General features: G+C 33.9%; 5 protein-coding genes across 11 annotated transcripts; 2 read left to right on the forward strand and 3 right to left on the reverse strand.

Annotated features, from left to right (window-relative positions):
• Positions 1–11983, reverse strand: LOC119641146 (palmitoyltransferase ZDHHC3). Of its 5 annotated transcripts, none has more exons than XR_005247797.1 (5): positions 1820–2148; positions 1532–1753; positions 1258–1470; positions 945–1176; positions 1–626 (listed from the first exon to the last, which is right to left on the reverse strand). XR_005247797.1 is itself a non-coding variant. In XM_038039641.1 (5 exons), exons 2-5 carry the CDS (start codon positions 2069–2071, stop codon positions 1021–1023), a joined length of 843 nt encoding a protein of 280 aa, XP_037895569.1. In that variant the 5' UTR covers positions 2072–2090; positions 11907–11983. The 5 variants fall into 5 exon arrangements, 4 of the variants coding, with proteins under 4 accessions (XP_037895571.1, XP_037895569.1, XP_037895568.1 ...); XM_038039641.1 differs by lacking the exon at positions 1–626 and adding an exon at positions 11907–11983 and having other exon boundaries at positions 1021–1176; positions 1820–2090; XM_038039640.1 differs by lacking the exon at positions 1–626 and adding an exon at positions 3131–3269 and having other exon boundaries at positions 1021–1176; positions 1820–2090.
• LOC119641148 (peroxisomal membrane protein 11B) lies at positions 5033–11952 on the reverse strand. The gene is made up of 4 exons (XM_038039644.1): positions 11907–11952; positions 5867–6015; positions 5696–5811; positions 5033–5628 (listed from the first exon to the last, which is right to left on the reverse strand). The coding sequence occupies exons 2-4, from the start codon at positions 5926–5928 to the stop codon at positions 5075–5077; spliced, it is 732 nt and encodes a 243-aa protein (XP_037895572.1). The 5' UTR covers positions 5929–6015; positions 11907–11952; the 3' UTR covers positions 5033–5074.
• Positions 6922–8176, forward strand: LOC119641150 (transmembrane protein 208). Its single transcript, XM_038039647.1, has 4 exons — positions 6922–7264; positions 7327–7482; positions 7563–7699; positions 7760–8176. Exons 1-4 carry the CDS (start codon positions 7259–7261, stop codon positions 7983–7985), a joined length of 525 nt encoding a protein of 174 aa, XP_037895575.1. The 5' UTR covers positions 6922–7258; the 3' UTR covers positions 7986–8176.
• LOC119641149 (probable methylthioribulose-1-phosphate dehydratase) lies at positions 8244–11977 on the reverse strand. The gene is made up of 3 exons (XM_038039645.1): positions 11907–11977; positions 8381–9146; positions 8244–8323 (listed from the first exon to the last, which is right to left on the reverse strand). Exons 2-3 carry the CDS (start codon positions 8992–8994, stop codon positions 8245–8247), a joined length of 693 nt encoding a protein of 230 aa, XP_037895573.1. The 5' UTR covers positions 8995–9146; positions 11907–11977; the 3' UTR covers position 8244.
• LOC119641145 (ATP-citrate synthase) lies at positions 10318–26068 on the forward strand. 3 transcript variants are annotated; one of them, XM_038039638.1, is made up of 8 exons: positions 10318–10370; positions 16843–17117; positions 20962–21147; positions 21208–22246; positions 22839–22980; positions 23677–24910; positions 24976–25316; positions 25381–26068. In XM_038039638.1, the coding sequence occupies exons 2-8, from the start codon at positions 16959–16961 to the stop codon at positions 25547–25549; spliced, it is 3270 nt and encodes a 1089-aa protein (XP_037895566.1). In that variant the 5' UTR covers positions 10318–10370; positions 16843–16958; the 3' UTR covers positions 25550–26068. The 3 variants fall into 3 exon arrangements, with proteins under 3 accessions (XP_037895566.1, XP_037895565.1, XP_037895567.1); XM_038039637.1 differs by lacking the exon at positions 10318–10370 and adding an exon at positions 16497–16586; XM_038039639.1 differs by lacking the exon at positions 10318–10370 and adding an exon at positions 16497–16586 and having other exon boundaries at positions 22842–22980.

Here is a 26068-nt window from a genome sequence, read left to right on the forward strand (position 1 = left end):
TATATGTCGAAGTATATGTATATAAATAAATATTCGATGAAGTACTAACACACGCGTTCGTCCAGATAACGTACCTGGATCTCCGACAGTTTTCCTCAGACTGAACACACGGCCGGTAAATATTCGAAAAAATTGCAGCGGCAGCAGCACCCATACATTTTGATCTAATCTTTGTTTTTTTTTGAAGGGGTGTCTAGCAATATATATTCAGAGCAGTAAATGGCCAGTGAGTACAATATTTTTCGTATTGTTATTCTTAAAGCAAAACAAAAATCTGAATCTAAATAAAGAGCATGAGTATTCAATTGCACTTTGCCGCTAGAAACGATTTGAATTGAACATGCTGTTAAATTAAAATAAAAATACTTTACTTTTACTCCGACATCCACCGTTTCCGGGATGCTTAGCAAAGAATTTTATATATCAATTTTCTTTCTTATTTATACTTTATCGTAAACAATAATTTGTTCATTATTCATTTGTACATATGCATATATACATATTAAACTCGATCAATCAGGATGTCAACCTAGTTTTTAGACAACAATTTTCTTAAAGTAATTACGTCTTAAATATAATAAGTATAAATATTAGATTACAAGATTTTTTTTCAACTTTCCAAAAATCTGAAATAAAGTAAATTAATAAAATATGAAACAATATAAAAATCAAAAATATTACATTCGAAACCCATCACCACCGCGAATGAATTTTTTTTGCAGGCGTGTCAACTATTTTCGCAAACACTCTTAACGTTTAATGCAAGTCTTAACTTTTTGTTGGAATTAATATAAAGGTTTTTATGAATTTTAATTTGAAGTTTCGTAAAATTTGCGATGCAACCGAAATTACACAGATAGCCTGTCTTCATTCTTTAGTGGCGTTTGAGTGTTAAAACTAAAATTAAATTAACTAAAACATATTAAAAAAGAAAAACAACGTACATCTTTTCTTAATTATCGCACTCACAATCACAATAATGAAACTTATCAGTAGTAAAGACAAACAACAATTTCATCTCTATACGGAATAAAAATGGGTATTAAAGCCTGATTTATTCGATGGTTTCGTAAATGGAGAAAACCATGCCAATGAAAAACGGCCAAAAACCGATTGTATGCTTTTAAGACGTGATTTTTTCGCCCAGCGAGCCTCTTTTTTCAGTTGCTCAATACCCTATTTTTCAACAAGATGCAAATAAATAGTAATAAAGAACGCCTTGGTTTTTTTCTTTGTATATTTTAATATTGCGCTTACCGTTTGATCATTGAGAATAGCGGTTAGCTGCGAGGCAAGCATGATTATAGTGAAGATGGCAAAGAGTAAAGCTTCGAAAATTAGGAACAATAAGAGAATGATAGTAGTGGGTGGAGTGTACGGTGAGCACTGACGCCATTCATTTTTAACGCATTCAGCTAACGACGTTATTACCAAAAATATAGCATGAACCGATATCGATGCAATGTAAAACTAAACTATACTTTACAAAAATTCTTGTTATATGGACAATAGTTGTTTGTTTGCTACTGACCGTGAATAATACAAAATATTTTTGATTATTTTCACCGACACAATTATTCACCCAAGGACAGTGATGATCCATTTTACGTATACATCGTTGACAAACTGAGCAATGATGAGCACGTTCAGGTTTAATGCTACAACATTTCGGACATTTAAATATCATTTGACCCTCACGATATCCCATCTGTTCTATCATTTCTTTCGTGGCATTACCACGTGGAACAGCGCCCTGTAGCAAATGTATTATTATTGAATAACATTTGGTGTATTTAATCATTTATACGTTTTAACTTACCGGATCGGATAGCATCGTACGAATATGTGAAGCAAATGCTAAAAATGCCAACATTTGAAATATTGCAATATTCGCCGTGCTAAATAGTGGATGTGGACTTGGCCAGAGAATAACTCGCATTACTACAAATTCAGCAAACAATATTAAAAGCCATGTCAACAACACACAGCAAACACCGCATATATCCTTCACACACCAAGCACGGCCGCCGCAACAATGATTATGAGGATCCAAAGCCATGGAAGCGTACATAATAATTTATTTTATTTAACTGTAAAATAGAAATCTTATAAATTCCGCATTAATTCAATTTACTTATTGGAAAAATGAGAAACCAAAACATTGCCAGCTGTGCAGTGTAATAATGTGCTATAAGTCGAAACTTGATTGTCAGTTTCTGGTAATCAAAAATGCAAGATGACACAGACGACTAAAAAAATTGCTATCCAAAAAAAAAAAAAAAGAAATTGAAAAAAAGAATAGTCAATCTGAAGTAAACTAAATATATAAGTATCAATATATTTTTCTAGGATGAGAATTAATTAGCGAATTTCAATTTGTAGGAAGTTCGCGCGGTGTACAAGAGGGCTGACAAAATGAGGCGTTGTTCCTGGGTTGCCCCGGGTTGGATAACAAAATTGTTACTTTTTATAAACTAGTTGCTTATGTTTCCGCTGTTTTCTTTAATTTTGGTTCGGACCCCACGTGTTACGTTTGAATTTTTTGTAAAACAACATGGGGGCTATCCATATTGTGTGCCACTTAGGGGTTTTTAAACCGAAAACGAAAATGACGCCTCAATGTGTCAGCTCCCTAAGTTTTGAGAAATATACAAGAAAAGGCATAACTAACATTAAATCGCTTTGGACCATCTGGTAACTATATTAACAAGGTAAAGCGCGATTCTTTGCGTTCTCGTTATTTCAACTTATCTGTCGAAAACAATTTTTAGGAAGCGCTACTTTTTTGTTTTAATTTGAAGGAAAGTAGAATTGACGGACATCGAATGCTGTGAAGCGTACAAATAATTCTAATTGATTTTATTTATTTATTTATTTATTTTATTTGTAAACATTGTTTGATGATGGTAAGTACGAACTAATTCATTTAATGTGTAATAAATATAATGTAATATTATTTTTGAAGGCTCATCAAATTCTGAAATGGAAAGTGCTGGAGGAATGAGATTATTTGTTAAGTAACAATCACGTAAACTCAATAATCGTGCATAAATTTGACTTTTCTGATAAAGATGTTAAGGGTTAGTATATATTGTTTTTAAAAACTGTGTTTAAAATTAAACGCTCGTACCATAGTTCGCCAGTTCCCAGATTCCTTCATCTTTAAGAAACTTATATGGCAGTGGAGTAACGACGACTGGATTCGACCACGCATCAATCGAATCTAAATGACTCAAGTCACTTTAAAGACCTGGGTGAGATTTCGGTTACTTTGCGGGCAGAGCAGTCGCGAAGTAAATTAGACGGTTACGGCATGTATTTATACGGTGTTGTGATAAAAGAGCAAAAGCGACCAAGGAAAAATGATCGCAAACAATCAGGAAACCATTAAAAGGAATAACAATTTCTTTTATATATATTTTTATATATATTAATAAAGCTATTTTAAATATATAATAAAGCTATTATTATTATTATATAAATATATATATTATTTAAATAAAATTATTACACAAATAAAGCTAAATATAAATTATATAAATTAATATAAAGCCACAGGAAAATAAAATAACAAATCGAAGCGGTTGAAAAAGTGTTTGTTGCTATAAGCTGCAACTAGACGGATGCTTTTGGTTATATTTTTGGTTATATGTTGCGTTTTGGGTTATTGCATGGTGTACTTGTTTCAACAGCATTTTTGAGAAACTCCCCTATTTCGGGTGTTGTACTCTCGGGTTGTAATAAATTTCTGTTGGGTGTCTCACAGAGTTCATTGGATGACCTAAAATTCTTTTTTGGGGTTAATGACAACAATCGATTTTTACGAAACATCATCAGAACATTTAAAGTCGAATGCCCGATGTTTAAATGTTAGCTAGTATTTTGAGATTTTAAAACGGTTTGTTTCGATTCATCATCAAGAGCCAATAATGGTGTATCATCGGTCTGTAGACATGCAAACTGCTTTGAATTATCTTGAGTAAGAACCTATTCACTTTTCTCTTCTTCAACTTTTATGTCCGACTTTTTCTCATCTGCTGACAATTTGCCGCTCCATCTATGGTACTCTCCTTCTTCTTTCCTGCTTGTTAAAGATGTCTTAAAAGTTTTTTTTCAGACAACATTCTTTGCTTTTTAGAAATAAGCGAACTTCCCAGTTTGTTGATCTTGCCCACCTTATCGTGATGAATTTTATTTTTCACTTCTTCGATCGCGGTCTTCTGCGAATGCTTACTGACTCGGGCTCTTTTTCTGCTTCCGAATCGTGACCACCAGTTGAAGTTAATGTTTCTGTTTGTGTGGTGCGTCGGCCTCAAGAACAAGACCAAATGCCATCTGAAGAATGTGGAGCTTGGAAAGGAAAATACTTCAAGGAGGAAATGTTTCCAGCGGATGATTTAAATTCCTGTTTAAGCGGTTTACCTAAACGTATTATTGAATTTTTAAAAAATAGTGAAAATTAATCGTGAAGTAATCTTAACATAGGCGCCAAACGGCCAAAAAAGAAAGATCGTTTGCAAAATATGACGATAGATTTCTCTGATAATTTAGCGAAATTTGGCCCATATTTATGTATGACGTTTACCTTAGAATCTTGCCTTATGTGGTCTATGGCTCTCCAGCGTTTGGATAAGGCATCTTGGGACCGAATTTTTTTTAATGATGACCGTGTTGTTGCTCGCTATATGACGTGATAAGTCTTGTAAGATATCCCGCGGAAGACATTTGAATGATATCATATTTCACAAATAATGACGAGGTCCAGACCATATATTGAAAAAAAAAAAAATGATCCCATTCTCGATGAGGAGTGTGTTTCACTTATGTTTACTTTCGGAGCCGCATTTTCATATATTTTTAGTGATTGCGGCTTTTACAACCAAAAAAAAAAAATTGTATATTTCAAGTTTTGTAAACAGTTTTATTATCAAACGTAATTACAATAAAAAATCTGAATTTGAAAACATTAGGTCGAATATATATTTAACCTGTTTTTATACTTTTTAAAATCCCTTTTTAAAATCCTATCTAAACTATATATAAAAAGCATACTTTTTAAAATCATTTCCAATACTTAAGTCAGACTAAGTTTTGCTGTCGGCTCCACTAAGGCTATCAAACCAGCCAATGATGAAAAAGTACCAAGTAAACCGATCGTCCGCGGTGTTATTCTTGTATAACCCAATGCCGTCAAAGGTATGAAGAAATCACAAATATTCTTTACAATGTCGACAAGAACGTCCTTATGAGTCAATAATAAGCTGTACGAGTGTAAAGCTAAGCGACTGATGTCTTTAGAAGACTCAACCCTTGAAGGTATCGAACGAGAAAGGCCACTTTTGATACTTGCCTTGTGCAAATCAAATAAACGATGTATTTCGTACATATCACGGCATAAATTCATTGTAATCGAAAGCAACCAATATTTATTTGCAAATGTACTCCATCTGTTGGCGTTTAGATTTTTGAAAAGACCTGTTCGCGCCAGAAACATGAAATGATCGGCAAACAAAAATAACGCCTGCGACAATTTACCCAAGGTTAAGGTGATGCGGATAGTCAAGTCCGGGTGGTGTACAGTACGTAAACTGGCATAAAAGATGTCTAAGCATTTACCAAAGCGTAGTACTATAATACAAAAAAATAATTCACGCTTTACACAAACTGCTTGTCTCTAAGTTTAGCTTAAGCTTACATTTACGGAATGTACTTAATATGTATTCCAAAGATTTGAAGTTTTCTACCATAGCCGGATGTAAATCGGACGATTCCAAAAAATCCCATAAAGCACGAGAGGCGTATTGTACTAATCTAACGAAAGTAAAAACTTCAGTTCGACGCAAATAGAAATTAACTGAAATCTTACCGGGCAATTTTGTCTCTGCCTATAGTTTGGCTATTTAATTTAATCCACTTATCCATGTTCATTGTGTATATATATAAAAAAATAGTAAATTTCTGCGTCCTTTTAGATTTGACAACTTGTTCTGTTTATCCAAACTTCTTAACAAACAACTGAAGAGGTTCAAGGTACAAAATCATTAACCTGAACCAAATTTTCTCTTATTCAGCACAACTTTCCACACAGTTTACAAACATTTTTGTTTATAGAAGTTGCCAGATTTTAGCGTTTAACTGTCGATGCCAATGTTTGTAATCATATAGAATTTTTAGATATGATCGATTAATGATTAATTACTTTTAATTTAAAAATACTAATAAGTATTTTGTTCTGCCTTCCGAAGATATCTACCCAACGTAGAGTTTTGATTGTGGCAATCTTAAAGGAAATGAACTTTTCCAAATGGAAAAACGTGCATAAAAAAACAGGGTACCAATCGGAAATCCGTGTAAGCGAAACGAAGCAATACAATAATTGTTTTTGAAATCATAGAATATGGCTAGCTACAGGAAAAATTTTTATAAAAGAATAAGTAAAAGAACTATTATGGGCTATGGCGAATATTAAATACTCTACACCACCGCCACCTGTAAATTAAACGTCAGGGAAATAATGCGGACAGAGAAGTTTAGTCGGTAATTATAAAAGATCGGTCTAACTCCAGTTGTCCTGAGTGTTGCGTACATCCGCATAAACGTAAGATTTTCTTGTATCAGAAGTGGTGTAGGGTGCCAATAACCAGCACGATTTCATATACAGAGTAGCTAATATATTTTACAAGCAAACAAGCAGTTTGAAAAGGAACGGTGGAGAGAAAACAATTTTTCTTATTGTAATTAAGTATATATATACATTTCATTCTAATATATATAGGATTTTTTGGTATTGTAAGTAAAAGCGAGTCTTATTTACACTCACATCATTCGATGAAGTAAAAGAAAATTTTTTTATCGAAATAAACTACGGTAATTTCTTTTTAGATACCAACGGGTTGTGTCGTTAAACTTGGGATTACTTATGGAGTACACTGTAAATTGAACGGTATAATAGATTGTGTACATAGGGAACATGAACCGCGTATACCAGGCTGCGCAAACTTCGGATATAGAGATAGTTTTCAGCTCGGTAAAAACCAAACCAGTAAAACTGGAGTCGTAAGATCAATGACTACGTTTATTTTAAATAATACGGCAGCTCTAATTTCTGCAAGTAATTTACTGACATTTACTTTCGGCAATGCTGACGCGTGTTCTATAACAATCGTGCAGAGCTGCTACTAATAGAACTGCCAAAAGGAAAGGACTCGTTCGATTTATATATTTCTATCATATTTAAGTTGTTCACATAGTACTAATTATGGCTGTAAGTATATGTGTGAGAATTTCCAAAATCAAAAAAAAAAAACAAATAACACACGTTCACAGCCTCAACAAAAAGGCAAGCAAGGCACAAAGGGAGCTAAGCAAATTGTCGAAGAAAATAAAGGTACGTTGTGCTTCTATCGGAATATGGCTTTGGGCAGTGCAGGAGCATCTTTACTAGTGAATTTTATATTTTTTGAAGTGTCTAAAACAACAATAGTAAGTCTCCTAGTTTCCTTTATCTAGAATGAAAACCGCATTGATGATTGATGACTTCTTACCTCGTTTTCTAATCTTAGTTTATGAGTTCGTTATCCCTAGTAGTGTTGGGCGCTGCCTATCAATTTATGACCTTTATGTCGCGTCCTAAATATTCAGAAACTGGCTCTTTACTAGACTCTGGCAACGATTTAAATATGGAAGGCGGGTTAGCAGAGTAAGGCTGATATATTAAAAAACAAAAAAAAGAAATTGTCAAAATTATTTTTTCTGACAGAAATGTAAAAGACTTAATTATCTTGACTTCGGGCACTATGCTTTTGGCGTTGATATCGAATTATTTCTGGTTATTATTATTATTAGCTCCAGCTCAGGCTTTATGGAAACTGTGGGGTAGTTTCATAAAACCTTGGCTTTCGCAACGTAATATCAGCGAGGAACTAGAAATGGATGAAAAGAAACAACGTAAGATGGAGCGCAAAATGCGGCGTAGCATGAGATGAGAGCTCAGAAAATTTTAAAATTAGTTTAATTTATTTTTGCACACAACAATAATTATCATTAATATTATTGTACGCTTTCGCTTAACGCAAAGTTAACACAAAAAGACTCATTTAGAAGATGAAGTTTTTGTTTTGGTATAAAGGAACGATTTTGTATGCCATTTTTCTGTTATATGTAAAGTCGAAGAAAATTGAAATAAAATCCGAAAAATGTACTAATGGCAAGATCGTACATACAAAAATTTTGAATTCATTTTTTTTAAAAACATTCCTCTGGATCCAAACCGGATTTTTTCATTTCCACAGCCAACGAAAATAAATAATCATAACATTCCGCCCTGTAAATACCGAAGTTGAATTTTCATTAATTCGTTTAATATTACCAATGGACTTGCATTGTTTTGGCTTTTTCCCACGTTGAACCCCATACATAAATGCCGTGGCGTCGTACCAGGATCGCGCTACAGCGCGGATATTTCATCATAGTCTCATACATAGAATCACTCAAATCTTTTTCAAAAGGCGTATTTTCTATAATTGGCACAACTAATTTTTCATTATAAAGCAAGTTACGTTTCAAATCTTCGTCGTAAATTCCCTTGATCATCTCTAAGTGAGTACAACGAAATTCTAAGCCAGGCCATAGTAAAGTAGCCATTACTGCATTTTGGGAATGTGTATGAATGACCGCGCCAGCATTGCGATGTTGATAACACAACATAAATAGCGGAGTACATTGGCTTTTTGTGAGATTTTTATATTCAGGAGGTAATTGTATGTCCTCGCCTTTAATATTTTGCACAAAAAGATCCTCAGGCATTATGCGCTCCTTTTGCACCCCACTAGGTGCGATAAAAATTTCTCCACGGTACTTGATCGAAATTCCTCCACCAGTCCCAGTTACCCAGCCTAAGTAGTAAAATTGCTGACACAAAGCTGGTATTAAATTTCGTGGATGTTCTTCCGGTAAGTCCGCATACATGGAAGTCATTTTGAGCATTTTGATCATAACCGCCAGTAACAATTAGTGTAAAATTAGTGAAATTTTGTATGTAAACTTGCCACTCGTGGTCCGACCAACACTTTTTATTTAATATAAAACACAGAGACGGCAAAAAAATCTTTGTCGTTGATTTGTTGAATACCAAAAGAGTAAAACATCTGAAACATGTGATTTTTAAACATAACATTTAAGCACATTTTTTTTATTTTCCAATAACCGTGATTGAAGCATTCAATTTTTCAAAAAAATTTTATTATTTATTTCGGAAAAAATAAGAGTGAAAATTAAAATCTTTTTTTCTTTGTTTTTAAAAATTTGCATAATTATTTTGTATTATGTCACTATTAAAAACTTTACCAATTTATTATTCTTATATTTTTAATATTATATATATTAAACACGTGTATTTAAAATCGTTGTAAAGAAATTGTAAAATTGGCTAACCATATTAAATGCTTCAAATTATAAAAAAGGCTATTATATTTGCAATAAGAACTTTTTACAAGAATATATAAAATATATCGATCGTAATACCGTGTTAGCCACAGCCGTCCCAATATTCCATCTAGACATTTATAACAGGATCCCATCATAAAATAAATATATCCCATAATCCAATTCAGTTTCCGAAAGATGGAAAAAGTTAAAATCTGATTCAGTTTCCGAATAATGGAAATAATGAAAATCCGATTTAGTTTTCGAAAGATGAAAAACCGATATATAGTATGAAAAAATATGTTTTCATTTTTCAATTTTATAAAAAAAAAGCAAAAATTTTAATTTAAAAAAATTATTTGCAACGTTTTTGTTTTATTTTTTCTTTTGAATTTGCTAAGAATAATAAAATTCTATTTCTGGTAGTGAAATTCACTGACAATAATCGAGAGAGATTTTAATATTCACAAAATACATAAATCAAACTACATTTTGGAACTATTTTAGATATAATGGCTATAAGTATTCTTTTTTCCTACTATTTTTGAGAAAACGAGAGAGTATATATCTGCTAAGAAAGCCAATGCTTTAGATGGCGCTGATTTTTCAATATGTCAGAATTTTTACAATATGAAAAGTTTATAAGGGTCTGGTAGCATTGCAGTTGACATATGCATTTCATTGTTTTTTAATAAAACGACTGTGTTTGCAATTCTGTTAATAATAATCATAAAAAATTTCGTACACATTTTAATTATAATTATTATATAAATTTAAAGCTAAAGTTATCTTAATAATCGTAACAAAACTTTTACGAAAAAATCTTACCCTAAAAGTGTTCTTATTGTGCACGAGTGTGTCTAAATGAGGTGTAAAGAAAATAAATAAACAGTCAAAAAACGAAAAGACATAACACCGGGCTCGTGTAATTGATTTTTATTACAAACGTAAGAAAAATACTGATCTTTGCATATGATTTATATTGATTAGATACCTATAACAAAAATTTATTAATTATTGTAATTTATGCCCGACCTTAGATATAATCCATTAAAAATCGGGCCATCAGTAAGCTTAAAGAATAACAGACCATAAGTAATGTTTTCGAAACTCGAATCTAGATAAAAATTAAGAAAAAAAATTTACACGCAAACAAAGATTTATTTCTTTATAAAATGATTTTCCAAGTTCATTAAAAAGCTTCTATGTTATTTCTGAATATGTTGTAAAGCCCACATTTAATCTGCTGAGAGAGCATATATGTAATGGGAGAAATTTTTACCGACTGATTTTATTTAATTTGACTTTCGTTGTTAAGTTTTTTTAAAAAAAACTAAAAGATTGGAAAGAATTTAAACCGTTCTTAAGATAATAATTAAGTTATTAAGGTTGCCGGGAAAGTAGAATTTGTAATATTGACGTTTAAATGATTTTTATAAAAAAAGTTTGAATCTGAACGTAATGCCGCAAGAAAATATCATGAATATTTTGCTTTAAGTATTGAAAATTGGTTTTTTCTGGCGCTCTCCATAAATGTACAAATTGATATTTGAACTACTCCTGCGTATGTAACGTTTGGGAAGTTTAAATGGCAAGCTATTTAAACGCAAAGTTATATTATTAATTATAATAAAACTTTTGCAAAAAATTCTTACCAGGGAAAGAATAAGATGTTCTTATTGTGCATGAGTTTGTGTTAATGAAAAAGAAGGAATAAAGAGAATAAGTAAACAGCAAAAAAAAAAAGAAAAGACAAACAACCTGCTCGTGTAATTGATTTTTATTACAAACTTCAAAAAATATTATTCTTTGCACATCGTCATGATTTATATTTTAAAATTTACTAATTCGTATTGTAATTTATGACCTGAAAAATCGGGCCACCAGTACACTATATATAGATAGCAAATTTTTTTTATTAACGCAAAGAACTATGCCATTAACAATAATAATAATTTGCATTATTAATTACGTCATGTCTATTATCTGTACCTTAAAGAAAATTTCTAAATATTTGCGAGAATATTGTGCAAAAATACTTAGTATTTTCGTCAAATAAAAGCATTTTGTTTTAATTTTGTTAATTTTTTAATACGGACAAAATTTTACTTTCGGCGGTGAGATGTACTTTCGGCGGTGTCATTTACTTTTGGCGGTGTCATTTACGTACATGCTATTTTGCATCAAAAAATTGTTTATACTATGTTAAAGAATCTAATCAGGATAAGCTTGCATTAACTAATTAAATTGATTATTAAAGGTGTTTGTTACATTCTTTACGTCATTCATTTTAGTTAGATAAAGTAGAATATTGTAAGTTGGAAAATCGTGCGAAGACGACATTATGCACATCTTTTTAGTTATTTGTGTATGTGTGTGTGTGAAAAAGTCCCTACAGTCGTATTAGTACAACAAGTATACTTTAATCCTAATTAATAGCGAATTAAATTTAATAATTAACTATTGCTTAACACTAGACTTACCGTATTTGTCAATTTGACTACTTTATGATTTCAAACTCAAAAATTCTGCATAAAAAGGTAAATATCCTCCGATGTTGATTTTGACATGCCCACTTTCCTATATTTGTATATCTTTTCCGACGAAATCCCAACCCCCTTTCAAACGGAAATTGTATGTTTGCGGGTATGTATGCACAATTTGTAAAATACATACAATTTATATTTAAATTTTTTCAATACTGTTGCCAACGAGGCATAAAAAACATCACCCGATGAATTTCGTTTCATCAATAGTTGCAGTATATTGCAAGCTGCAGTTCTGAGAGCCGCATATCTCTCAAAATGACCTTAAAAATTATTGATAATGAAAAGTAAACACACACAAACATAGCGAATAACGAGATTTTAAAAAGATTAACTTTTTAATAATTGAGTTTCGCACGTTCTCATTTCTTGTCGACGTTCTTAACAACAAACTGTGCAGAAATGCACAGAAAGAGAACAAGCAAGAAAATTATATTCGGTTATGACCGATTTTTTTATACCCGTTAACGTTATCCTATTTGTGGAAATTTATATACATGTATCTGTTGTAGTTTATGTGCAACAAGCAAAATAGAAAGGGAAAGCAAAGGTGTTCACTGTTTTTATTACATAGGCGTGCGGGTATTGTAGGCGTGTTCTTTGAAAACTTTGGGTCATTTTCAAATTCTTTTGCAAGTTTATAAGTGACATTTTCACTTTTGAGATCGGGAGAATGTTCACCACACATACTATGCGGTTGCGCAGGGCACATATCGCTAGAAGAACGGACAGACACGTTTCGGTGCATTCCGGATTTGAAATTGGCCAAGAACTTATACACTTGCTTACTTCCGCGCTTTATAAAGGTATCGGAAAAATGTGAAATTATGACACACTGTCAACTTTCGTGTGCGTAGTCAATTTTTGCCACTTTTGTACAGGCATCACCCAGACCATGCCTTTAAATTTCTGTAGATTTATCTGCTGTAGTTTATGGCTAATGAGCAAAAAATCAATCCTCCGTTCCTTTTGAAAAACAGATGTGTTCTCAGTTTACGTGGTGCTGTATATTATAAGAGTAACGTTCTCAATAGATTATAATTCTCTTTAAAGTGTCATACGACAATACAACGATAATGTACCAGCTATGCTAACCGAACAAAAGAGATTATTTGCAAATAGCAACCGAGCCGCTTCTATCGGATAATAGAAATATGCGCCCTACCTGAAAATCAGAAATACCAGCCCTACGATTCCTCACATGTAGTATATCGGACGAGGTCAATATACTGATAAATAATAAAAAAACTAAATTAAAAAAAACATTTTTTGTACAAAATTCAAAGTTATTTATTAACATAACCTGCCATAGTCTCCAGTATAACACAATTCTACTTTGTGTAACTTTTCAAGACAAATACGTTAAAATACCACCATGTGACGCGTCGTTTTAACATTTGCAAACAACTGATAGTCGCTGGGCGCCAGATGAAGAGAAAACTATCGATTTGGCAGGAAATCCATTTTCCATTCATACAATGTTGGCAACACAATGAACGAGTAACTCGTTGATGCTGCACTATAAGTGACGATGCTGACAAAAATTTTTTTTTGACAAAAGTTTTCTCGCGCTCGGATTTTCATGCAAAATAATGAAATAATGAAGATATCTTTCGATATCTTTCGAATCTTTGCTACCACTTTTGATTATCGACAATAATTTTTAGCAGTTTTGTTATGTTTTACCATATAACGATATTTTCCCTCCCCTCATAGAACCTGGTTTAAAATCACCGAATTACTGATGAATTTTTGTTTTCCAGAAAAAATAGGTGCCGTAATATATTTCAAGCTGGTCGTGAATTTGCCCGGCACCTTTCCGCATCAAAAAGAAGGGTTAAAATAAATAAAGAAAAAATGGCTTTCAAAGCCGGTAATTTCTAAAGACAAGATTTTTGTTCTATTAGAAAAAACGTCAATGAATTAGTTTCTGGAATTATTGAGTGACGTTTTATAATCTCGTCTAGCCACATGTTAGATTTCTTAAGATCACAGGTTAAAAAAAGTTTTCTTGGTCTTATGTTTTCTTGATCCAGTTCCACAAAGCGAAAGTTCTCTATATAATAATCGAAAAAATGAAATAATATCGAAGAAGAACCAAGAGTTTGTATATGGTCTTTTTAATATGCCTGGAAACTATCGCAATCAAGCAAAGGTTATTTCTTAAACCACCGCGCGTTAGCGTGATATTCACACATTTGCTGTAAATAGTTTTTACTGATGATTTGTCGAAGATAGACAGCAGTAGTATATATTAGTTTGGGGAAAAAGAAATCCATTATTTTTATATGAACTTCAGGACTTTATTTAACATGCTTCGGATTGTCCGATTTGGGTCAAATATGCACCGTTTTGTTGTACGATTTGTTGCTATTTTAAAGGTAACTTCAAAATGCCTCTCTCACAGAAGTCCTGGTCTCTATTTGCAAAAAACTCTAGTAGTCGATTTTCACAATCCTCCCTAGATTCCAATTTTTTAACATTAAAGAAATTTTGCAATGCAAGAAAAAGATGATAATCGCTTGGTGCCAAGTCCGGACTGTATGGCGGAAGCATTAAAACTTCCCAACCAAGCTCCCGAAGTTTCTGGCGAGTCATTGTGGATGTGTGTGGCCTAGCGTTGTCCTGGTGGAACACGACACCTCTCCTGTTGACCAATTCTGGCCGTTTCTGGTCAATCGCTATCTTCAAACGGTCCAGTTGTTGACAGTAGAGATCAGAATTTAGCGTTTGGCCAAATGGAAGCAACTCATAATAAATAATCCCCTTCCAGTCCCACCAAATCCATAGCAAAACCTTCCTGGCCGTTTGAGGTGCTTCACCGCTCTTTGACCGCGATCGTTTTCGCACAGGGTTATCGTATGTGATCCATTTCTCATCTCCAGTCACCATCCGTTTAAGAAATGGGTCTATCTCATTCCGTTTGGCCAAGGCTTCGCAGATGGAAATTCGATCCATCATGTTTTTTTCTGTTAATTGGTGTGGCACCCAAACATCGAGCTTCTTTTTGAATCCAGCTTTGTGTAAATAGTTTACAATTGTTTTATGGTCGATTTTTAGCTCCTGGGCGATGTTACGACTGCTAACATGCCGGTCAACTTCGATCATTTCTCCGATTTTATCGACATTTTCGACGACCGGCCTACCTGTGCGAGGTGCATCTTTAACGTCAAAAATTCCTGAACGGAATCTACGAAACCAAAATTGCACATAATTGGCTGTTACAGTATCGGAACCATAAACACCATTCACAATTTTACCCGCCTGGCTTGCATTTTCGACTTTGTCAAAGAAAAACTGTAAAATGTACCGGATTTTCTCTTTGTTCACTTCCATTTTTAGCACGCTGTAACTCACAACTGAATGCACCAAACAAAAAGCAGCAAAAGAATTTTTTTACTGCGAAATGTCACCTTTCCAACGAGCATAAACATGAAATCTACCGAAAAAATAATGGATTTCTTTTTCCCCAAACTAATATTTCTTAATAATAAAAACATTTTTCCTTATTTCATTTTCCTTATTTCCTAAAAACTTGAAAAATATCGAAATTTTATACGGGCATCCATTTTGTGGTTCCGAAAGTAAATGTAAGTAAAATACACTTCTCTTCACGTTCGGATAGAATTTTCTTTCAGTTTATTTTGTTTGGACCTTGCTGTTATTAGCAGAATAGTTACAATGCATACCTAGTTGGGCAGAGTGGAAGGTTATTACGTATGCAATGAGCCTATGATTAAGTTTCGTGCAAGTAGAATGAAGCTCATATTTGGATAAATGGTTTCGCAAATAAGGAATGTTGACCCTGTAGTGGAAAGAAAATACACCTACCGTTCCTAAAAGACACATGTGCACGAATATTAACTTTTAGATCTGGATTGTGGGCCGAAAATATCATCCTTGGACATGAAAATGACACTGTAGTTTCCCGCAGTAGAGAATTCTACAGAAACATGAGTGCTGATTTCTTTTGGCACGAATTTGAATTTGAACAATATGTGGTTTCCACAAAGTGTTACAACTGGCCGTAAATGTCGTGGTACTATCAATGCATTACGAGAAAAGCTCAACTTAAAAACGTCAAATTATTAAAAGTTATCAAAGATAAAGGAAATTTTGCGGAATTTCTATTAAAAATAAAAGGAATCAAGGGAAGTTATCTTAAAATCTTTTTCCTTCAATTAATTTCCTTTTCATATAATTTTTCGAGGTTTCGAAGCATTATGAAGTGCAGACAATGTATAATAACTACAATATCTGTTTTTTTTATTGCGTAAAACTCTCTCAGAGTACAATAAAAAAAAACGTTTTATGTGCCCACGTGAAAGAGAGTGTCGCGTACATAGTCGTATCATTTTTGCTATCAAAATGTAAAGAGAGAAAGCGTGCTATCTCTCTGATCTCTAGCTTTTTTGTTTTTTTAATAGTCTCACATGAACACAATTCATTTAGTTTGTTTTCAACTCGTCTAAGTTGTGGATCAAGGTGTTTGCCGGGAAACAACTTTCACGCGCGTTTTAATATTTTTTCCATTTTTTTTGGCGTTTTGAACTTTGAAACTTTTTATTATATTTGATTTGCATTTTAGTTTCCTTTAAGACGTGAAATCGGCTAACGGTAAAGGAAATAACTAAATAATCTAAGCCTGTATTACTTCGAACACTTGTGTTCTAAGCTACTGAAACAACAGTAACAGTAACTTTGGTTGACGTAATTTTACATAAAAAAAAAAATCAAAAACTATCCAACCTTTATTCTCACCTGCCTTGTAATTCGTGTGACTTTCTCTTTTATTTTCTTTATTAATTAGTATTATTATTATTAATTTTTTCAATTTTAATTCATTTATTTCCTTATTTCGTGCTTTTTGCAGAAAATCGTTTGGGGAATATTTATTGAATGCATATATTATACATATAAACAAAAATCCAACAATACAATATATCATTTACATAAACAGAAATAAATAAAACAAAGTTTAAGAAAAATATGTCAGCAAAAGCGATTCGTGAAGCTACCGGTAAGGATATATTAAATCGTCATTTAAATCATCATGGCGCCATATTTACACCGTGCCGATTTGCTACAGTCAACATGCAGACTGATTGGTCAGATTTAGTTGCACAACAACAGTGGCTTTCAAATACGGTAAGTATAAGATGGTTTTTCCCCAATCCTGACATTGAATACAAATAGAAGAGAATTTATTAATGCTAATTACTATGCTATAACTTAAATAGTTACTTCGCTAAGTTGACTTACTTAAAAATTGTAATTCTTCTAATGAATCTTGCGCAAGAAAGTGTCTAAAAAATTCGCAAAAAATGCCCTTGAATTTATTTTCTATTATCTCTACATCCAAGTGCTGATCGGGCATATTTCATAAAAATGACGTAAAATTATTAATACAAATGTAATTAGAATTTTTTAATTCAAAACGCGTTCGTTTAGGCAGATTGCGGGACGTCAATAGACCTTAGAGACCAATAATTTTTAGAAAAGGAAAATCTTCTGTAACGTTCAATAGTTATATGCAAATTTATCTTAAGCCTAAGTACAAATCTCTGGAAAAATTTATCTACAAATGGCCTCCGTTCGCTATAATTTTGCTTTTGCAAACGTATATGACGCCTGCATAGGGGTCTTGATTGATAAGCGACAGCTGATTCCAAAATATCCATGACGTCTACGATGATCGATGGTTCTGTGAAGAAGGACGTAATAAAAATAAATTTTTACTTGGATAGCTAATTGAAGAATGTCAAGGAGTTGATAATTATAATAATCTTGGGTTTCCAAATATATTAGCAACACAAACTAGCCCTGTATAAGATAAGGTATAAAGTGTCTATTTGATTTCTTCATTTCACGTCTTCTTGGTTTCGTGGAAAAGAGCAATACGAAAAAAGCAAAGCTTTCAATTTGATTTGGGCAGAAAAATATCAGCGAATTTGCCAGGCCGCCAAAAGTCAATTTGTTGTTAAATGGGAAAAGCATGTTTACATTTACGCATTTGCAAACTCTTTAAAGGAAACTGATAAGAGGTTCATCAGGCTTTTAAATTTAGTGCGCATTGCACAATGGTCGCATATATAAATTATTATAAATTATAAATGTAATAAAAGTTATAGGGAATTTAAGTTGCCACTGACTAACTGGGTTTGCATATTAGAGATCGCAATGATTACTAAAAAAGTTTGGATCCGCCTGAGGGACTGACTACGCAAAGGGACTCAAGTAACAACCCAATAGTCGTAGTCCAAAAGCCGATAAAGCCGAGTTTTCGATAAAGCCTTAGAGATGCCAGTCCTTTATCATTGGAGTTTATTTCTCTGGCTGAAAAGTTAATAATAATTGTAATTGGACAAATTTGTTTTATAATTCACAATTTTACATCGGGTCCTACAGAAAAAAAGATTAATATTCGAAATTTAAAAACAAAAACGGTTTTAGTAACACTACGTTCGAAGCTTTCCTCAAAATTGAAGGAATATGTACTGCTAAAATAATGTTTTTATATCCAAGACCTCTTGTGGTAAGGGTATATAAGTTTGTATGGATACACATGCAGCAAACCAGAAATTCCGAGATAAATTTATCCCGTTAGGGCTTAAGCATATCTGCCTTTCTGTCCATATATTTTTGTGTTCAACTCAGGTCAGATGTAATTCTGGATATAATCAAATTTTGAGAAACTTGAGGGCAAACGTTGCCGAAAATGGCCTGGCTCGAAACATTTTGACGACTATTCCCCAATTTTAAAGAAGTCGTCCTATGAAAAATATGTGCGAATTTTAATATTTCCCGACAAAAATCAATGAAAAATAGTATTTTGAGCTCGTAAATGCGATGTGAAAAATTTGGGTAGTATTGAACCAATTTGCAAACACCATCCCTATATTCCGTTCACGTTTCTATAAAAAAATATAACTTTTAACTTCTAGCATTTTATTGTTAAAATTAATAGTGAAGATAAACGGTAATTTTTCTGTGGGAAGTTAAGACTACATAGATCTATTCTATTTGAATTCTTCTTTATATGAAGATTGAAGAGTGAACCCCTTACATAGAATATAAATATTGGTATTTAGTGTACGGTATACAATGGGAAGCATTTGCATGACAATAATTCATTAACTTGTTGCTTATTATCGCTAAAGCTGACGCGTGCTTTACTTAAACGAAAATTTTATTATTTTTATGAATACATATAAATATGTATAGGCGCACGTTGTTTAGTGAAAGTACTTTTTTACACAAACACAACAGAGTTTAACTAGTGACTACGCGGTCCATACACACAATTGCAAACAATAGCAAAGAGTAGTAATAAAGAAAAAATACCGGGACCGGTGTCCAATTATTGATAAAATCATTTTTAATATTGAATGCGATTTCTTTTATAACATTAGCAAATGATGGAGGTATATAGTTAACACAAAAAAAAAGTTACCCTCTCCTCACAAATTGATATTGATATTGAAAAAATTAAACCAAAGCGACGCGATTTGAGATTCCATCACTGGGTATTAGTATTTTCTTATCATTATCAGCGTTATCTCACAACAAAATAAACCCAGTTGTTTTTAATTTTTCAATACTATAATTAATTTGCTGGAATATTATGGTCTGCTATGTCACTTAGCTTGGAAATAAAAATTGATTTTTTTTTGTATGCGTTGTGTTAATTATCCCAAAATCTAAAGTTATTCATAAACCTCTCATAACAAGACCTTAATGTAACAGAAACACAAATCAAATGCAAACGCTTTCGCGGTTACTCAACGTAAGCGTCCATAGTATTGAATACAGTCTCGAATGCAGCTTTCAGTTTCTTCGAGCAATGTTTCGCCCCCTTCCACCGGACATAAACAAGTAAGAATATGAGGTTCGGCTATAGCCGAAATTTCTATATCTACCACTGCTAAAAAAAAAGGGAATATAAAATTTCGATATTCTATGGTGGTGAGTTGACATGCCTGATTCTTTTTCATTTTTGTACCGGTAGGATTATCCATGGACTGGGCGTGTAAATTTTTATCTTTGTATCTGCTTTTGTTTGTAAGAAGCGAGCAAAATACCTAATTTTTCTTTTGATTTTCAAAAGAATAGTGGTCTCAGATTACGGTCGCCGTGTCCTCTAATCGACTTGATGTGTAAAATTCTGGTAAATATTACGCCGATAGTTCCGTTTTTGAGATCAGTGGATTGTTTACCAAATACGTTGTCCCGGCGGACAGATAGACATAATCAAATCGATACAAAATTTTATATATAGTTTACGGAGTCTCTGAAGCTTCCTTCTGAATGTTGGAAGTGTTTTGAAAAATAGAATATGCCTCTGCCCTTTCGATGGTAGGTATAAAAATAGCTTTCTTTCCGTAATTTTTACTTTTTAATTCATCCACAACCATGCCAACGATAAATCAAAAAAGAAGTTATTTACGAACATTAAGGAGTATCACATTGATTTAAGACCTAATATATCTAAGCAGTTATTGTAGAAAATATTCTGATCAACCAATTCTGATACGCGAGCAGTTGAGAAGTACTTAATAACTTCTGACAATTGTTTCGAAGCGGTGGATATAAAAGGCACATTCTAAGATGGATGTAACAGTGGTACTTGTTTTCCGTTAACCTCATTCTATTTGCACATGGTTTAATAGCAACTTCACTCTCCCATGGCACTCGTAAAGTGAATTTCCTTTGATGTTCAATTTGGTGAGAATACAATTTTCTAAACCCTATTATTTCATCACTAAGAAACGATACCATCAAAAACTAATTCAATTCCATGGAGCGTTAAAGATGGAACGATCATAGTATGGTAGAATTGTCTATCATCACGATCACCCCGTCTACCAAACGTTAGTAGTACTGACGAAGGACGCTACTTTGGATAAATTAGTTTGTACTATTTTCTCAATAACCCTTCAACTCAACTAAGAAGAATATTTTGTAATTATTAATCAAAACTTTTTATTTTTAGTCTTTAGTTGTAAAACCTGATCAATTGATTAAGAGACGCGGCAAATTGGGTTTGATTGGCGTGAATAAGAAACTGGCCGAAGTAAAAGAATGGATAAATGCACGTATGAACAAAGATCAGAAAATTGGGCAGGCCGTAGGCAAATTAAGGAATTTCATTATAGAACCATTTGTGCCACACACAGATGTAAGTTTTCAAAAATTATTAATATAATGCGCCAACGCTTTTTAACGTCTATTTGATTAGGCTGAAGAAATGTATGTTTGCATCTACTCACATCGTTCGGCCGATACTATACTGTTTTATCATCAAGGTGGCGTTGATATTGGGGATGTTGATGCTAAAGCCTTAAAACTTGATATACCGGTTAACAGCGATGTTACAATGGCGGATATTGATAATAAGCTTTTGTCTCAAGTTCCTGTTCAGAAAAAAGAACGGGTGGCCAAATTTATTTACGCGCTATACAAGGCGTTTGTTGATCTGTACTTTACATACTTGGAAATTAATCCTTTGGTTGTAACCGATGATAATATATATGTATTGGATTTAGCGGCGAAATTGGATTCAACGGCAGATTTTATTTGTCGTCCTAAATGGGGCGATATCGATTATCCACCACCCTTCGGACGTGACGCTTATCCTGAAGAAGCCTACATAGCTGATTTAGATGCGAAAAGTGGAGCCTCGCTTAAGTTAACTATACTGAATCGCAACGGCAGGATTTGGACAATGGTAGCTGGTGGTGGAGCTAGCGTAATTTACTCAGATACTATTTGCGATTTGGGTGGAGCGAATGAATTGGCCAATTATGGTGAATACAGTGGGGCACCATCTGAGCAGCAAACCTATGAGTACGCCCGTACTATCCTTAATTTGATGACTTCGTCCCCTAAACATCCCGACGGTAAAGTTTTAATAACTGGCGGAGGTATTGCAAATTTTACAAATGTGGCAGCCACGTTTCGTGGCATCGTCACCGCTCTAAGAGAGTTTCAGCCGAAATTGATGGAGCACAATGTATCCATATTTGTACGACGGGCTGGACCTAACTATCAAGAGGGTTTGCGCAAGATGCGTGAATTTGGTAGTACTCTTGGTATACCATTGCATGTGTTTGGCCCTGAGACTCACATGACAGCGATTTGTGGCATGGCTTTGGGTAAGCGACCTATACCTCAAGCTCTTAATGCTGAATTCTCCACTGCCAATTTCTTATTGCCTGGAGGACAAAATGCTCAGCCTGAATTGCGAACATTGGTGGGTGATTGTAGCAATGGTAACGGTGAGTTTTTTTTGTTTAACTTAATCCTTATGAAAACACATTTACCTCGATGTAGTTTTTGATTTTCAACATAATTTCATTTACTTACATTCAAGACAAACATGAATTTAACTTTGTTGTTTGTTACTATTTAAATTTTGCAATCCTTTCGTTTTTTCCTTCCCTATCTCCTTTCCATTCTTACATTTCCTCGTTATTAGTAAAATTATCCCACATTCCACACACCTCTCTTACAGCGTCTTTTCCTTATTTTTTATGTTCTTTGTCTCTCTCTCTCTCTCTCCATTCTGTACATGTTATAATGTTATTGTGACACTGTGCTCGTATGTACTTTTGAATGATTGTCGTTGTCTCCCAAAACCTACCATTTTTTTATCACTTAATGTCCACGTGAATGTCCTCTGTGCTCGTCTGAACTCATTCTGAAAAACAAAAACACTGTGTCTACAAATAAATTTTATAATCATATGCGCCTATATGTCACGATGGTATCACTCCTACTACTACATAGAAGCACAAGCAAGCAAAGGTTTAGATTCATCATCACAAGTACAGCAACAACAACAATCGATTAAATTACCGCCTATCTTAGCAGATAACATAAAATCGAATGATGTCCACGATAATGTGGCTACTGGCACGCGTAAATTTTTCACCAATAAAACCAAAGCCATTGTCTGGGGTATGCAACAAAGAGCTGTACAATCCATGTTGGACTTTGACTTTATTTGCAGGTAAGTAAACGCAATAGTAATGAAATAGCTTTCAATTTACCTCGATCGAAAACGGAACAATTTTTTCGCCTATTATCTACATATCATACATTCTTTGATATTAATTTTATGCGCACGTTTTCACTTCTTAACTCCATTAATCCTACTTTTTCAGTTTTTTAAAACTATCACTTGTTTGTTCTCGATTCCTATTTTTAAAGAAATTTTATTATTATCAAGGAAGAGTAAGCTTTCGTTTAGTCGTAAAATGTTAAATATTTGATTTCTAAGGTTACCTTGGAAAATTTCATCGATGTACATGAACAGTGCTCTACTAGCATATAGGTCCTTCCTTTTTAACATTTTGCAAGATTTTTTTTTTTTTTTCTGATAAGAGGTGTAAGCTTTGGTCCACATTATTATTGCATCAAATATCTGTGTTGATCTCATCGTAATGAAGCAGAAAGAAGCCACATATAATGATTCAGCTTGCATGGGTTTCTGAAATTCATATTTCAATCAGGTTGCAAAGAAATATAATTAAAAACAGCCTTCTACATTTCCTGTATGACGAACAGAAAATGTAAGGTAATATTTAGCCCGAAACCCATACGATAAATTGGTTGATAGCGCAAACGTCAGGCCTATTGTATTAAGATGCGTTGAGCGCAGTCATATTTTATGGCGTTTTTGCTTTTTTTTTATTCCTTATATTAGACGCGACGAACCTTCTGTGGTAGCTATGGTATACCCTTTCACCGGCGATCATAAACAAAAATTCTACTGGGGTCATAAGGAAATATTAATACCGGTCTACAAGAATATGTCCGATGCCGTTACCAGACATAAAGAAGTGGACGTAATGGTAAATTTCGCTTCCCTTCGTTCAGCTTACGAATCCACCATGGAAGTACTAGATTTTCCTCAAATTCGTACAGTGGCCATTATAGCTGAAGGTATACCCGAAAACATGACACGTAAAATGATTGTGGCGGCCAATAAGAAAGGGGTAGCTATTATTGGCCCTGCCACTGTAGGCGGTGTTAAACCGGGTTGTTTTAAGATCGGTAATACCGGTGGTATGTTAGATAATATCTTACATTCCAAACTATACCGGCCAGGCAGTGTAGCTTATGTCTCCCGTTCGGGTGGTATGTCCAATGAACTTAATAATATTGTCTCGAAAGCCACGGATGGTGTTTTGGAGGGCATAGCTATTGGTGGCGATCGTTATCCAGGCACTACTTTCATGGATCACATTATGCGCTATCAGGCGGATCCGGAGGCTAAACTTATCGTTCTGCTGGGAGAGGTAGGTGGCACTGAGGAATATGATGTCTGCGCTGCTTTAAAAGATGGACGCATTACTAAGCCTTTAGTAGCCTGGTGCATTGGCACTTGTGCTGGCATGTTCACATCTGAAGTTCAGTTTGGTCACGCCGGTTCATGTGCTAACAGCGATCGCGAAACCGCAACTGCTAAAAATAAGGCCTTAAGAGACGCTGGCGCTTATGTACCGGATTCTTTTGATACCCTCGGTGAGTTGATACAGCATGTGTATGCCGAATTGGTGAAAACGGGACGTATAATTCCGCGTGAGGAAGTGCCACCACCTACTGTTCCTATGGATTACTCATGGGCTCGCGAATTAGGACTAATCCGGAAACCGGCATCATTCATGACTTCCATATGTGATGAACGTGGCCAGGAATTGTTGTACGCTGGTATGCCTATCAGCGAAGTACTAAACAAAGATGTGGGAATCGGGGGCGTCATATCTTTGCTATGGTTCCAGCGTTGTTTACCACCATACGTTTGTAAATTCTTTGAAATGTGTTTAATGGTGACCGCTGATCATGGACCAGCCGTGTCGGGAGCACATAACACAATTGTTTGCGCTCGTGCCGGCAAAGATTTAGTGTCATCAGTAGTTAGCGGTCTATTGACTATTGTAAGTTAGTTTTTTGCTGGAAAGCTTTGAAAATGTGTAAAAGCGTAATGAATTCTCCCCTTCAGGGTGATCGTTTTGGTGGTGCCTTGGATGGGGCAGCACGTCAATTTTCAGAAGCTTACGACACCAGTTTGCATCCAATGGACTTTGTTAATCAAATGCGTAAGAAGGGTCAATTAATTATGGGCATTGGTCATCGCGTGAAATCCATCAACAATCCAGACGTACGCGTCAAAATTATTAAAGAATTCGTTATGGACAATTTCCCCGCATGTCCCCTGCTAAGATACGCTCTCGAAGTGGAAAAGATCACCACCAGTAAAAAGCCAAACTTAATACTGAATGTAGATGGTGTTATAGCGACCTCCTTCGTCGATATGCTTCGAAATTGTGGTTCATTTACTAGGTAAATATTATGTTTAAGTTATTCAATATTTTGATTTAATTTTTTTTTTTTTAAATCTTTGCAGCGAAGAGGCTCAGGAATACATTAACATTGGCGCGATTAACTCACTCTTTGTATTGGGACGCAGCATAGGTTTTATCGGTCATTACATGGATCAGAAACGTTTGAAACAGGGACTCTATCGTCATCCTTGGGATGATATTTCCTATGTTATGCCGGAGCAATTTAACTAACTTCCATCATTTCATATGATACACTGGGCTTATATTAAATTTTATGTTACTAATTCACTTTATCTCATTTGTGTCACAATTATGAAACGCTTCGTATTTAAAACGACTTTAATGATCATACCTCCGAAAAGTGGTTTTAAATATTAATTTTCAAGTGGACTTATTTATATTAACTGAGTTACAAATGCATTTAAGTTTTGTACATTTCATCTTCATCCTTTAGTTTCTTGCTGTATGATTTTTTCTTTTCTGTTTAGTTTTTCTTCTTTTTTTCCATCGAACGTAATTAAATGTTCGCTATCCCCGCACCTAGCAAACACGGTTGTTTTTTTTTTTTTTTTTTTTTGTAAGATTTGTGTGAGAATTTAATGGTTAGAAATTGTTAATAAAAAGTAATGAAACACATGCACCCTTACTTAGTCCTTCTTAAACCATTGAAATCATTTCTCTTCCTTGAACATTGTTGTTATTAAATATGAAAATATATTAAATAAATTAATTTAGTTGTATGTGCACAAA

This window comes from Glossina fuscipes, unplaced genomic scaffold, assembly GCF_014805625.2.
Source record: "Glossina fuscipes isolate IAEA_lab_2018 unplaced genomic scaffold, Yale_Gfus_2 147, whole genome shotgun sequence".
Lineage (NCBI taxonomy): Eukaryota > Metazoa > Arthropoda > Insecta > Diptera > Glossinidae > Glossina > Glossina fuscipes.

Bases quoted from the DNA above. Each gene is read 5' to 3' on its own strand.
- LOC119641148 (XM_038039644.1), bottom strand. From the start codon at position 5,928: ATGAACATGGATAAGTGGATTAAATTAAATAGCCAAACTATAGGCAGA. The intron at 5,812-5,866 runs GTAAGATTTCAG...TACTTTCGTTAG, and splicing joins GGCAGAGACAAAATTGCCCG to ATTAGTACAATACGCCTCTC. The intron at 5,629-5,695 runs GTAAGCTTAAGC...TTTGTATTATAG, and splicing joins ATTAAGTACATTCCGTAAAT to TACTACGCTTTGGTAAATGC.
- LOC119641146 (XM_038039643.1), bottom strand. From the start codon at position 2,071: ATGTACGCTTCCATGGCTTTGGATCCTCATAATCATTGTTGCGGCGGC. The intron at 1,754-1,819 runs GTAAGTTAAAAC...CATTTGCTACAG, and splicing joins GTACGATGCTATCCGATCCG to GGCGCTGTTCCACGTGGTAA. The intron at 1,471-1,531 runs GTCAGTAGCAAA...AGTATAGTTTAG, and splicing joins AATATTTTGTATTATTCACG to TTTTACATTGCATCGATATC.
- LOC119641149 (XM_038039645.1), bottom strand. From the start codon at position 8,994: ATGATCAAAATGCTCAAAATGACTTCCATGTATGCGGACTTACCGGAA. The intron at 8,324-8,380 runs GCAAGTCCATTG...CGGTATTTACAG, and splicing joins TGGGAAAAAGCCAAAACAAT to GGCGGAATGTTATGATTATT.
- LOC119641150 (XM_038039647.1), top strand. The intron at 7,483-7,562 runs GTAAGTCTCCTA...TTCTAATCTTAG, and splicing joins AAGTGTCTAAAACAACAATA to TTTATGAGTTCGTTATCCCT. The intron at 7,700-7,759 runs GTAAGGCTGATA...TTTTTCTGACAG, and splicing joins ATGGAAGGCGGGTTAGCAGA to AAATGTAAAAGACTTAATTA.
- LOC119641145 (XM_038039638.1), top strand. From the start codon at position 16,959: ATGTCAGCAAAAGCGATTCGTGAAGCTACCGGTAAGGATATATTAAAT. The intron at 21,148-21,207 runs GTAAGTTTTCAA...CTATTTGATTAG, and splicing joins CATTTGTGCCACACACAGAT to GCTGAAGAAATGTATGTTTG. The intron at 22,981-23,676 runs GTAAGTAAACGC...TCCTTATATTAG, and splicing joins GACTTTGACTTTATTTGCAG to ACGCGACGAACCTTCTGTGG.